General features: G+C 39.7%; 1 protein-coding gene across 2 annotated transcripts in view; it reads right to left on the bottom strand.

The window, feature by feature from the left end:
- Positions 1-13,194, bottom strand: part of LOC308399575 (thyrotropin-releasing hormone-degrading ectoenzyme-like) — a 285,055-nt gene that overhangs the window by 73,952 nt on the left and 197,909 nt on the right. For both annotated transcript variants that reach the window (XM_080886929.1, XM_080886930.1), the window contains one exon: positions 8,733-8,846. In XM_080886929.1, coding sequence (XP_080743055.1) covers positions 8,733-8,846 — 114 coding nt within the window. The remainder of the gene's footprint in view (positions 1-8,732; positions 8,847-13,194) is intronic.

The following is a 13,194-nucleotide window of genomic DNA, read 5'->3' as shown; positions in this document are numbered from 1 at the left end:
CGCTGGGATAAAATTATGATTAATTTTTCCTGCTGTGCCTTCATTACTGCTGTGTTTAGCTGAGATTAACGGGCTGTATTGGTATTTTGGCGCCAGAGTTATTAGAAAATGTCTGATTTCGTTCATTTGGCTTTTCATTAAAGTACTGGAGAAACAGGCCATCGTTACACTTGTATAAACCAAGTTTAATTCTGCTTTAAAAATAATTAGTTGGCAGATCCCTGGGGAGGGCACATTAACTTTTAAGCACTTGTGATTAGGAGAGAAGCTTTGATCACGCTGGACTGGAATCAAACACACCAGGGTTACAAGCTGGCACACAAAGCTCCGCCAAAGGTTCTTTTTTTGCTTCATTTACAACACTTTTTCTGTCTTTCTCAAACATTTCAACTTCCTATTGTATTTCTCCGTACCAATGTGTCCCGGATCCTCGAGTTGTTCCCGCACCATAAGCCATTCAGATATTTCTCTGTCTCCTGCCGGTTGGACTGATACGGTTCTGAGATCTGAGCAGGGACCGGCGGGATAACTTCCCATTAAGGCATTTTGCATCTGAGATTTTTTTTGTCCTGTTTACTTTATTATTATTATTATTATTATTATTATTATAAACTCTGTAGTCACCATCAGTGTCACCCACTGTTTCATAAAATCCACATTTTGAAGGTTTCCGTTTAGCTTCGTTGACCATGTTTAGGTGAGTGGACTGCTTTTAATTATTTATTTTTTATTATTTCCAAATGAGTTACACAATGAAAGCACCCACTGACTGACACCATTGTCAGCTCTATCTAGCTTTGTTTAACAAAACAGCTGAACACTGTTCAGTGTGCCGGGTGTGCTATTGTCTTTCTATCATCGTTATTAACCTGATCTGATTTTTGCCACATTGCCCCTCATACTGTAGCTGTATATTTCTGTTTTCCTGTGTTGTAATTTTAATTACCTGTTTTGTCGTATCCTTGCGGCTTATCAGTATTAAGGCAGTTTTTAAATCCACTTCCTGTCTCCTAACTTCTTCATTTGGGTCCACTCCCTGGCTGCCACACAGCCAATCCTTGACACCCAGGTGTCACGATTTTTGACCACTTAGTGTTCATTTTCCTATGCAAGCCCAGGCCAGATTGAATATATAACCTCTCCTTCATATTGTGGTCATAGTGCCAGTTGATTGGGTACGTGACTGATTGACTAACACAGAAACAGTCTATTCCTGCCCTCATTATATTTATATTTGTTTGCCTTCTCTGTGTTTTTGCTCCTGGCCCTGCAGCACTGTGACTCACAGCTGATGGAAATGGCCTTTTTTAAATAAAAACCTGTATTAGAAATAAATTATTTTATCAGCACCAGTTCACTTTATCATTGTTGTGCTTGTTATTGGAGAAACACTTTGTTTCTATTAAAGCGTCCAGCCGTGCAGAACGGCAGTAACAGGGATTTAAAAATGCCATGTCGCTCAGAAACAGACTGTGTGTGCGTGCAGAAGATAAGGTGTTTTAGTGTAGCACATTCTCTGTTGGAAGAAAATCACAACATACTTGGGCAGAAACAAAGCAGGAAGCGTGCATGTGCTGTAATTTAAAGTTATGCGGCGTTCAACGCTTCTTGGAGAACTTTCTTGAGTTTGTCCTTCGGGGAGGAAGGTGGGGGTGGTGGTGAGGAGGGGTACCCTGCGAGGCTTTGAGCAAATTTGAGGAAGGTTTCATTTCTAATTTTATATTGTTTTGAGTTGAATCATCCTCTGAGTCAATTTGTTTGCGAACCTGAGCAGAATAAAAGAAAAAAGGATTTTACCTCCTGAGGAGACTCACAGCTGAATATCTGGCAAATTTCAAGGAAACAGTTTTAGAGAAAGAAGGAAGGACGTATCGATTGATGTGAGTGGAGGGAGGTGGAAGAGTTCAGGAGAAGACCTCCCAGTCAGGACTTCCTCCTCCTCAACAGCCGCTTTTAACTCTGTGCTTATACCCATGCTGTATATCCAATTGTATTCCAAGTTATGTAAAGATTTTACCGAGAGAAGAGAAACAAGGTAGGCTGTTAAAAATAGAACAGCTAACAGCTGATCTGCTGATACAATTATTTGCTTCAAAGATTCTCCTGAAGTCAAACTGGGAGCTCAGTGGGAAGCACTGATGGTTGTGGAAATATTGAATTTCCAGTTTCCAGTTTGTTACCATCCAACCACATCTCTCATTCTGTGAAATGTGTCCAACTGTGCAGTTGCACTTTCTAGAGGCACAGACAGGAAATGAGAACAGTTTAGAAGATGAAGAAATGGGTGTTGTGTTTTGGTAACTTCAAACTAGAAACTTCAAAAATCCCACACAATGGGTTTATGATTTGGATGGGGATGTGTGCTGGCACAGGCCTCGCACCAGTGCCACTTGACTAGAGTGCTGTTGACCTAAAACTAGCCAACACCACCGGATGGAAAATGGACAGCAGTGGTGGAACATTACTGAGTGCAATGATGTTCAAACATTTTTTTGGCCCAAGAGAACCAAAGCACAAAATAACCTCCATACATGACCGAGAACTCATCAAGCCTTCCTCCAGCTGTGTTTTTGGGTGTAGTGCATTCCAAAGTAACACATTTAGTAATCACATTATATTTTTCAGTAACACAGTAGTGTAATACATTACTCTACTAAATTGAATAATTACATTAAAGTTAATTAAAAGTTACATTGCGTTACAAAAGCCCTTCAGTTATCTGCAAGAACCAAACACTAAAATGTGTTAATGTGTGTGTGTCCACATTAGCAAAGGGATTTGAGTCAACATGTGGAACTGTCGCCTTAGGTTCATACTGTTTACTGGTAATTATCTGACAGTGTATTTCACGGCATGTTATAAGGTAATGCAAAGTAATGTAACAAGTAGTTTAAGAAATTACATTTAGGTTACATATTGCATTACTTAAAAAAAGTAACAAGTAATATTGAATACTTTCTTGAGTAGTACTGCAGTACAGTTTTAATGTACTTTAAAATCAAATATTTCTTTACTAAGTTGCTGTCTTCATCTCTTCCACTATATGTTAGATGCAAACACAGTCTTGTTTTATTACCGTATAATTTTATTTTAACTTGTTTTTGTAGCAGACTCTTTATTTTCTCTGCAAATCTTGGGGTCAGTTTTTAAATGGGTGCTTACAGGATTTACTCATTTTTGGGGGCCATCTCCAAGTGGCCTTTTGAAGAACTGCACTTCCACACTGACTGTTCTTGGATTTTGCACCAGATTGACCCACTTAAGTTTTTGTTTTACAGGCATGTTGTTGCCTTTCATCCTTTGTATTATTGATTCTACTGGGATACTGCATTCATCATTAATGTGCTGCAGCTGTCACTGAACTCTGTGTACAAAGCAAATGGGCCATAACCTGAAAAATCTCTATTTAAATCCAGTAGTTATGACAGTTAATTTTATGAAATGTTTCAAAAATAGTAACTTCAACCAAATTATTAGAGAGAAGATGTATCCTGTATTGTTATCTAACACAGTTTGAGTGCTATTGTGTCACCGCTCCAGTACAATAGACTAGATCAGTATTTTGTTTGGGATGCTAAAAGTGTCCACAAAAACTGTCCCAGTTACTCTGGATAATCCTCAGACCTCTGTGTCAACACTTTCCACTGAGAATTATTTTCTGCCAAAGAACAACCAGCACCAGTTAAAATGAGTCCACTGGCTGATCAGCCTCTGAACGGAAAAATAAACCAGGTCTGAAGTCTGATTTCATATCCAGCCTGTTTGCCTCCCTGAGAGATGTGTTTTCTGTCTTTAGATCAAATTTTCTGCCTTCTACCTATGTTCTATTTGGTGTCTGGAGATTGTTTTTTGTGCTATACTCTGAAAAAAATCTAATTCATATCTGACCGGCTGAGGCCTTGAGCTGAAATCCTGACTCATAAAACCACAAGAGGGGAGAAAAATTTAATTTCATGAGTGAGCAGACAGAGCCTCAGAATACCTGAAAGCACTTCTACATGCTCAGCAGAGAGCTTTATTTCCTGTTTGTCAAAAAGTGAGTGAACCTGCGCTGCTACCACCAAGTCTTTAGCGACTTCATTTTCACTCCAGAGTGACATTTTGTGAAGACACACCTGGTGGTTAAGCTCTTAAGAAAGTCTGAAAGTGAACTTCTGAGTGTGGATTATTATGATTCACATGCTGTTCCCAAAGTTTAACACGAGTCTGAAAATGCAAAACTGATTAAAATCTGGTTTTAGTTTCACAAAAACAACAAACAAAATATTTCAGACAGGTCAGCCTGTTCCCATTTTCAGAGCATAACAAAATTGGGCTTAGTCAAAGCTGTTGGTGTTTCTGTGTTGTTTTATTTACTGGTTGGCTGTGATGCACTGGGTTATCCTATTAGTGAGACTCTGTTGTCACTTCCAACTTGTCGTTTTCTAACCAGCAGGGTTTCTGCGGTGGGGTTCTGCATTTACACTTTACAATTTAATACTTTTAGTTCCTAAACCCAACCAGCAGGTAAATGTAGGTGAAAAACACAAATGTAGTGCCAAAGCTGGTACATCAGACAGCAGTGACAAAAGATACTCAGTGTAACAAAGGGTACCACGTGATGCTACGAGGTGAAAACATGTTAGACAGCTCTGTAATGGTGCAGTTCAAAATCAAAGATCTTAGGCTGAAGAAAGTGATATAATATAATCAGTCTTATTGAGTGACTGTTTGCACAGTTTACTGTGAAACAAGCCATATCATGAGAATATTTCCTTGAGATAACATCAGGAGTTCGTTCCTCAGCCCTGAAATCCAAAATTTGATCTTTGTCAGGTCAACAAAAGGTAGAGTCTCACTTTATCATGCTACATAAACTGTTAACTAGGGCATCGTCACTGATTCAATTCCGATTCACGAGGTCTCCAATAGATTCGGTTCAATTCAATTTTGACTCAGACAGTCAGAAATATTAGAACTGTGATCATTAATCAGTACATATCCATATTTTTATATCTATGTATAAAAAAAAACGCTGACACTTGTGAGACTTTAGAGGTGTAAGCATCGCAGCAGATGCCTTTGTGTTAAAGTCACTGAGGATAAAACACAGAAAATCATGAAGGAGATTTTCCTGGCCTGGCTTTTTATAGCAGATCACTGCCTTAAAAATATTCTGCGGTAGATCAAAAATGGAAGAAAACCATGAATAAACATGGTTGACGAACATTACCTGATGCTGCTGAAGTGAAGCAGAGTAATGTTACAGAGGTTTTATTAGACAAACAGCAAAGCGTTTTGCAATTTGGCAGAATTTGTAAAAGTTTAGATTTTTTCCGTATTGAACTGCAGAAGTTAGGCTTTCTTGTTGGAGGTCATTTTTGAAAAAGAAAAAAAAAACAGCGACCGACTGTGCTATACACAACGGTAAGCTGGTGCGTAATAAGCAAGCAAATAATGTAGAAAACAGAGATTTCTGACGGTAAACTGGTCTCTGAGTGCACTGAGAGAGAGAAAGAGCTGTGCAAGGAGTGTGATTTTATCGTAGTGGAAGCAAAACAGCCAAAGTAAGAGGGAATTCATGACAATGTTTATGAAATGTGAAGCATAGTTTTGATCTTCTTTTGCTGATGGTTCAGGAAATTTTGATTGGAGAATGACAAAACCTGCAGCTTCAGAATCTGTGAGATATCGGCTTTCAGCACTAACAGCGTGTCCATGTACGTGCCGTCGGGTCGCACTTTGTGTGTACATCTTTGCGCAGAATCCGTTTACCTGCTTTTTAATCGTTTGGTATTTTAACTCTTTGGTGGTTGTTGAAACACTTTTGTGAGCTTTAACCTGAGATTCTGGCATTTCTGGCAAAATACATTTATATTTAAATGAATTTAGATGTAGATTTAATGAATCAATATTGTGTTATTCAAACTAAAATCGATTTGAACCGGAAAATCTATTTTTTAAAACCCTTCTTATTCTGAACTGTATTTCTGTTGCAATTTTGGAAAACTGGGAACAATTTGTGAAATGTTTCGGCGGTTTTCAACATGTTGCTTGTAACTTTCGTAAACAGCGGTACTGAAGTGACTTGTTGAGGATATGCTGAATTGTTCTGTTGTAGGTTTTCCGCTGCTGCTGTTTGTGAAACGGTGTTTGAAACAGATCTAATATTGTTGGCAGTGGCGGTCCTGTTTGGCGCCCCGGGCGAACACTCCCTCTGACCCCCCCCCCCCCCCCCCCCCCCCCCACACACACACACACACACACAAAACATATTAAGGATTGTACATTAACATGAAACATGAAACTGTTGTCGAAATTCACTAGAGAAACACTCACACACATGAAGAGAGAGAGAGTATGCATTGTATGCAAACGGCTACCAAACAGCCATCATAATTCGTCATACAATGAGAACAGGACAAATCAACTACTGGCAATGACTAATTAATATTGAACTCTGTAACATAATGTATTGTTTGGAGTTTAGTCTGTTACTGTTAGTATTTATACCATTTCTTCTTGGAGCAACTGTAATCCACATTATTTCCTTAGGGATTAATAAAGTATTCTGATTCTGATTGTTTCAGGATGACCTGCCATTATCCAACGACACATCTGCTTACCTGCATCTTTTGCTCGTTTCTCCTCCTCTTCTTTTCTATTTTTTCTAAACTGAGCACCTGATGGCTTTGAACTTTTTTTATTTTAATTTTTTTTAATTTTGAACTCCAGTATGAACACAAGTCCCCCAACCCGAGGATCACCACAACATAACCTAACAGACCTACACCTTCGTTCACAGATTCACTTTGTCTAAGGTGTATTTCTGGGATTTCACACAACCCAGGATTCAGATCATGAATACATGATGGGCTTGGATTTACATCATTATGGATGAAAACATCATGAATGAAATGTGCTCTATTTGGAGGCAGCAGGTCTCCTTCCACTTTCCACAGGTTGTGCGTGAGACATTAAATCATCAAAATATAAAATATACATTTTAAATTGTTATTGATCCCTTTACCCCGAGTCCTAAAGTGTATATTTATTTTCTTACTCTTCTTATATATATATTGTTTGTTTACTTGCACTGCTGAAACTGGAGTCTCGTCCTCTAGTCTCTCTCTATAGTGTACTGCATGCAGCCAAGATGACAATAAAGTTTACTTTGACTTCAGCAGCGAGCAGGCGCACCGAGGGCTCTCGCGCTCATTTTTCGCGTATAGAATTCCGGAAAAACATCAGTGCAAATTATAAGTCCCCCGCCGCCCCGCCCTCTCCTCCCTGTGCCGCAAGCAGCAGGCGCACCTCGCCCTTACTCCCAGCAAATGGGCAATAGAAAACCTACCGGTGCCTATGACATTCCCAATATGTGCTGGCTGATGTCGGGGCAGCATGAGTACGAGCAATTTTTTTTTTTTTTTTTTTTTTTTGCCGATGCCTGTGATGCCGCCCCCCACCACGATGCTGCCCCGGGCAACCGCCCGTGTCGCCCGTATCAAAAACTGCTACTGATTGTTGGACTTGGATACGTATAATATGTGAATGTAACCAAATTATTTATCAGTGATTTCAAACTGTAAAAACAAAAACAAATGATGTTATGCAACATGAGAAAGCTGCTACGCTCAAATTCAAATATTCCTCATCCATGCTGGACTGATCCTCCCACCCCAGCACTACTGTATTAACAATGCCTTCAAGGCTTGTTTTATTTTTACTATTCTTTTTTGTTAATTTTATTTGATTCAATTAAGTATCTTTTTTCATGTATGTAACTTATCTGTTTATTGAATTATCCATGTCTGTGGTTTTATTTGATGTCTGTTCCCTTTAAGTTTTTATTTCTTTGCTGAACGGTCCAAGAGACTGAAGACGTCACTTGGATGAGTGTCGACATGTTTCTCCCACTGAAAACATTATGTGCTGATGAACAAAATCAGCTTTCTTGGTTTTCCTTACCTGGATGATTGTGCATGCATCAAGACACTTTGTTGCAGGGTGCTGAATTAAAATTTGCCCCGATAGCACTTGAACACCTACAAGTTCTCTTCTGCTCCACGTTTGACATAGTACATATGTGCTCTATAGCGCCATACATAAAACACAGTTAACAGCAACATTCGCCCTCAAGATGGCAGGGCAACAAGGCAGCCTCCAGAAACAAGCACACATTCCTATGTTTGTTATTAATTAAGGATTAATTCAAAGACATTTTTGTTAGATTCTATAATTACATAAAATTATGTATATTTATGAGTGCAAAATCCATATTTCTATTAAATAACCTAAAAAATGGCCAACCTTTAATTTCAGTTTATCCCACTGACCACCAGCAGCATCATTGTGCTTTTAAGCTTTACCTGTGGTTGTGATCCTGATCCAGCACCCACCCAACAGGCAAATCTAACTGAGGACAGGTTAATGATCTTGTTTTCACCTGCCTACACTGGCTGCTTCCTCTGCTAGCCATGGCATGTCATGCTTGTGATCTATGCGTGATCTGTCCCGTACCCTGCGATTGTCTTTGATGTTGCTCACCCATCTGTGGAAAGGCCAGGAGGTACCAGACGAGAGCCATACTGGCAAATTACTGCAAATTAAACGGCAGTTTTCTCTGACTTCAGTAGTCATGATGAAATTAATGAAAAATACAAATGTTTTTTGTAACTTTCTAACAAAGGTATAGTGTGGCTGGCACATTAATACCTGTTCATAAATGAAGTAAAAGTCAAGTTTACACTCACCATGTTCCACTTTGGGAAGAGAAAGTCAGTGCCGACGTACTCGAAGAAATGAGCAAAACCTTCTTTTAGCCAAACATCCTCCCACCACACTGGAGTCACCAGATCACCGAACCACTGAAAGACAGAGACAAAATCATTTCATATGCTTTCATGTCTTAAAGAGTTATTTCTTATGAAACTGTTTTATGAAACCCATTCTTATATTCAAACCATAAACTGTGTACAACTAATGGATGAAGCATCACTCGTTAGCTTTCAGAGCACTGTGTTTAAAGCTTAAGCTTAGCAATGTGAGAGTTACCCTCTAGGTTTATTAGAGCCTCCCTCAATTCGCTACTTTGAAACAGAAACAGATCTTCTTTGCTTAATTTGTCACAATCTATGGAGAGAATAGGCCTCGCCTGGCCATGAAACGGCTTTCAATCAACTGTCCAGTGGCATTTGAGCCTCTAAAAATAAAGAGCCACGTATTAAAATAGATGTAGTTAATGCCATACTTATGTCAATATCATTTAAAAGGGTGAGTTAAATAAAAATTCACCCTCTGTAGAGTTTTGATTAAGGGATAAAGCAGTTAAATAGACCAATGCTGTTTTTTGTACCTGGATGTAAACATGTTTATTTTCGCAGCCAGCCTCGACTGCCCAATTGAGAATTACAATTTTTTTTTACAATTTGGGCAGCACGGTGGCACGGTGGTTAGCACTGTTGCCGCACAGCAAGAAGGTCCTGAGTTCAATTCCACCATCAGGCCGGGGTCTTTCTGTGTGGAGTTTGCATGTTCTCCCTGTGTTTGCGTGGGTTCTCTCCGGGTACTCCGGCTTCCTCCCACCGTCCAAAGACATGCAGCTTGTGGGGATAGGTTAATTGGATAATCCAAATTGCCCATAGGTGTGAATGTGCGAGTGAATGTGAGTGTGAATGGCTGTCTGTCCCTGTGTGTTGGCCCTGCGACAGACTGGCGACCTGTCCAGGGTGTACCCCACCTTTCGCCCTATGACAGCTGGGATAGGCTCCAGCGCCCCCCGCGACCCTGAAAAGCGGAAGCGAATGGATGGATGGATGGATGGCATTTGCATGAGCTTCATTTTTCAGTTCCAGATGCTGCAGCTTGATGTACACATGTCCTCTACTCGAATATGAAAGTTTAGTCATGTTTGCATGAAATTGCTGCTTATGTGGTATGAAGCAATTTATTACTAATGTCCATCATTTTATCTCTTAAAGCTGGTCGTTTTACTTTTAGAGTGAAGTTCAAAATTGCTGAAATTATGCAAAAACAGATTGTGTTTCATTGAGTTGTGTGCATGAAAATTGTCACAAATAATCCACTCTGAGTTCCACAGTCACACCGTGAAGTAGGTGTGAATTTGTGTGTTTCAGAAAGTTACTAAGAGATATGTATCATACATTTAGATACAGCCAATTAATCTTCAACTTATCCAATATTTGTTAAGATATTTATGTAAAAATCAAAAACCTAATGCTGATGCCACAGTCACAGAATTTTCATAGTGGTTTTAGTCCAATATGTCCAAGATTAGTTTATTACCAGCTCTTCAACCACTCCTGTAGAATGAATAAAATTTCATATTCCATCTTTAGAACATACAAAACTGTTTTTGTTGTGCATAGGAAAGAAAATCCAATTAAATCCAGACAAATTCTGAGCAGGGAGAGTACGGCCTTCCAAGTCCTGCCCCTCCTGAAGGACTGACTTGGCTTCCTCGCCTGCTCTGAGCTGATGTGATGAGGCAGGTTCACTCATCAACAACACCATAGGGCAACCAACAACGTTGCTCCAAAGTGTGACAAAGGAAGGGGAGGCTTTGGCTCTCATTCAGCTGGCATGCTACCACCTGATTGGACTGTTAGCCTTTTCTCAAGCTGCCTCAGAGCCTCGTCAGAGTAAACCAGCAGTGAAGTCTAATAAAGGCAGAGCACGTAAGAAAATAGAGTGAACTTTGCTGATAGCGAAACGCGCAGCCACAGGAGTAATTTATTGGATCCAAGCGGTTTCCTGGCGACGCAGTTTGAATGAAAACGGTGGGGAACAAACAGGCGTCTCTACCAGCTTTGTTTCTGAGTCTGAGCGTTCCCTTTAAATCTTCAGACGCACAAAGAAAAAAAGTTTACCTCAAATTTCCTTTAAACCCTGATTAAAGTTCCATCTGTAGAAACAGCACACACTGCAGTTTTGATACATCAGCACAGTGAGTGTGAGACTGTACGTTTGGCAGCATGTCTGCAGTAAATTGTCCTTCAACTGATCAAAGTTTGTGTGGTCAAGCAGAGAAGTACCTAGACTGTGCATATGTGTGTGTGTGTGTGTGTGTGTGTGTGTGTGTGTGTGTGTGTGTGTTCAGTGTTTTTGGGTAAATCTGCAAGCAGCTGAAAAAAGTCAGACTTAATTATGCAGTGTGGTGTTATAAGTCTTTCCATATAAATCAAAAAGGGCACAAAAGCTAATTCCCCGACCAACAACAACAGAACTGCCTTTCATGCAATTAGTTACTGGAGCTTTCAACAGATGCTGTCACCCTGCAGAGCGAGAGCTCAGTGCATCAGAAATTAATGACCAGGGTTTTTTATTTGTTTCAGAAGTGAAGGAGGAACATTGAGCATCCGCCTTCACCAAAAAACAGAGGCTGGCCCTCTTTATGTGGCAGCGGGGGCGAGGAAACCTACTTCAGTCGAGTGCGGCATATGAGGCAGATAATCAAACGCTCCCAGGTGGTGGAGATGCTGCAGCTCTTTTTGAAGACATCTTGTAAAATTGTCAAAGCAGAAATTACTAAATATAATGAAGGGCAGGATTGAAACCAAGTTAATCATTGGGGCTGAAAGGACAAAAACATCTGCACACTGCAATGCTGACTCAGGCGTTTTGTGACTCTTGCTGGTCGATGATTTACATCTGTGTTCTTTTCTTGCCTTTATTGTTAATCATGAGTCTTTGCTGCTTTCTATCTCATTTAGTATTGTCTACTAGTGCGTAGAGCAGTTAAAATGCCATTTTATGGCTTCTTTCCATAGATTCTAACAACAGAACAGATGCAGCTTCTGGGTCTGAAAAGCAAACATGCTCAGAAATGGCTTAAACCTGCGTTCTTTCTAATGGCCTGCAGAGGGCGACTCCTGCAGCTGCGTAAAGACTTTCAGTTGAAGAAGTCGATGGGCACACAGGTCTAGCCTCCCATACTCTCTGATCTCAGAGAATAATTTCCTTTTGAGATCATGGGCTCAAGTTTCAAAGTGTACTAAAAACATGTCAAAGTTTCAAATGATGTAAAACAACACTAATGTTAGTGACAGTTCAGTAATTAGAATCAAATGAGGTTCTATATGTGTCGACTGTGCTCCCAGTACAATGTCCTAAACGTCTATAAATACATACAGATTTATAGGAATTGATATTTCCTCCTTAACTTCACTAGACTAGCAGCCTGGTCAGTAGTGATGGGGGCTGTTATTGGTCGGGTTTGATTAGCAATTAGCCCCTTCTTATAGATTTCTTGTTTGTTTGGCATACCGGAATTGAAAACTTATGACAGAAGATCAGCAAGACCAAAATGCATGTTTTAGACTAAATTGGAAAGGCTTTTCTAGTTGTTATTTTAATGTGCTTGTTGAGGATGTGGGTGTAACACAGCCAAACCTTACTCCTATATCATATTAAACGGAGCAGGGTAGACTCAGGAAAGGCTGAATTAACTGATCCAATTAGTCTAACAAGGAAATCTTGCTGGGGGAGATAACAGGAACACCTGGAGCAAACCCACACAAGGATGGGGAGAACAGGCCACAAGTCCACAAATAAAGGCTGAAGCCAACCAGGAACCCCCCTGTAATATTGTTAACCACAGCAACCTAATCTTAGCTGGTTTAAAATACAGCTGCTTTACTTTGAGTGGTTACAACTGAAAAATAGAATTAATTTTGAAAGTGTTGTTGACATTTGTAGATATTTATATTTAGCAGTATGTCCCACATGGCAGGGAAAGCACATGATGTATAAAAACGGTGGGGACAGGGTGCACGTGGGTTGTGCAGCTGTAAAACTACCCACCTGCAGGGTGGTGAGTGGTGGTTAATCAGACGAGATTTAAAATCCCGTCTGATTAACCACATTCAGGATCTAGTAAAACATACAAGCTAAGTTTAACTGTAGCAGAACTAATTTCAGATATGAATTTAGTTATTTTATATACATTTTTACTCTATTTTTTTGATCTGGCTTCATTTTATATTTATGTGGTTAGGTTTTGTAATGCCCTTGAGTCTTTTTTTACCATGTTACTTAGTCTAAGAATTCTTGTCAGTACATCTGCTGTGAGTAAAAAGTAATTTGGTCAGCGCCTGCTTTTTTTTTTTTTAAATAAATATTTTACTTGGTTTTAGTCTTTTTTCTTCCCCGTCATGCTTCTAAATATATTGCACAGCATGTCTGAAATCTTAATGA

This window comes from Rhamphochromis sp. 'chilingali', assembly GCF_963969265.1.
Source record: "Rhamphochromis sp. 'chilingali' genome assembly, chromosome: 7".
Classification (NCBI taxonomy): Eukaryota; Metazoa; Chordata; class Actinopteri; order Cichliformes; family Cichlidae; genus Rhamphochromis; species Rhamphochromis sp. 'chilingali'.
The sequence above is the reverse complement of the archived record's forward strand: the minus strand, read 5'-3'. Positions and strand labels throughout refer to the sequence as shown.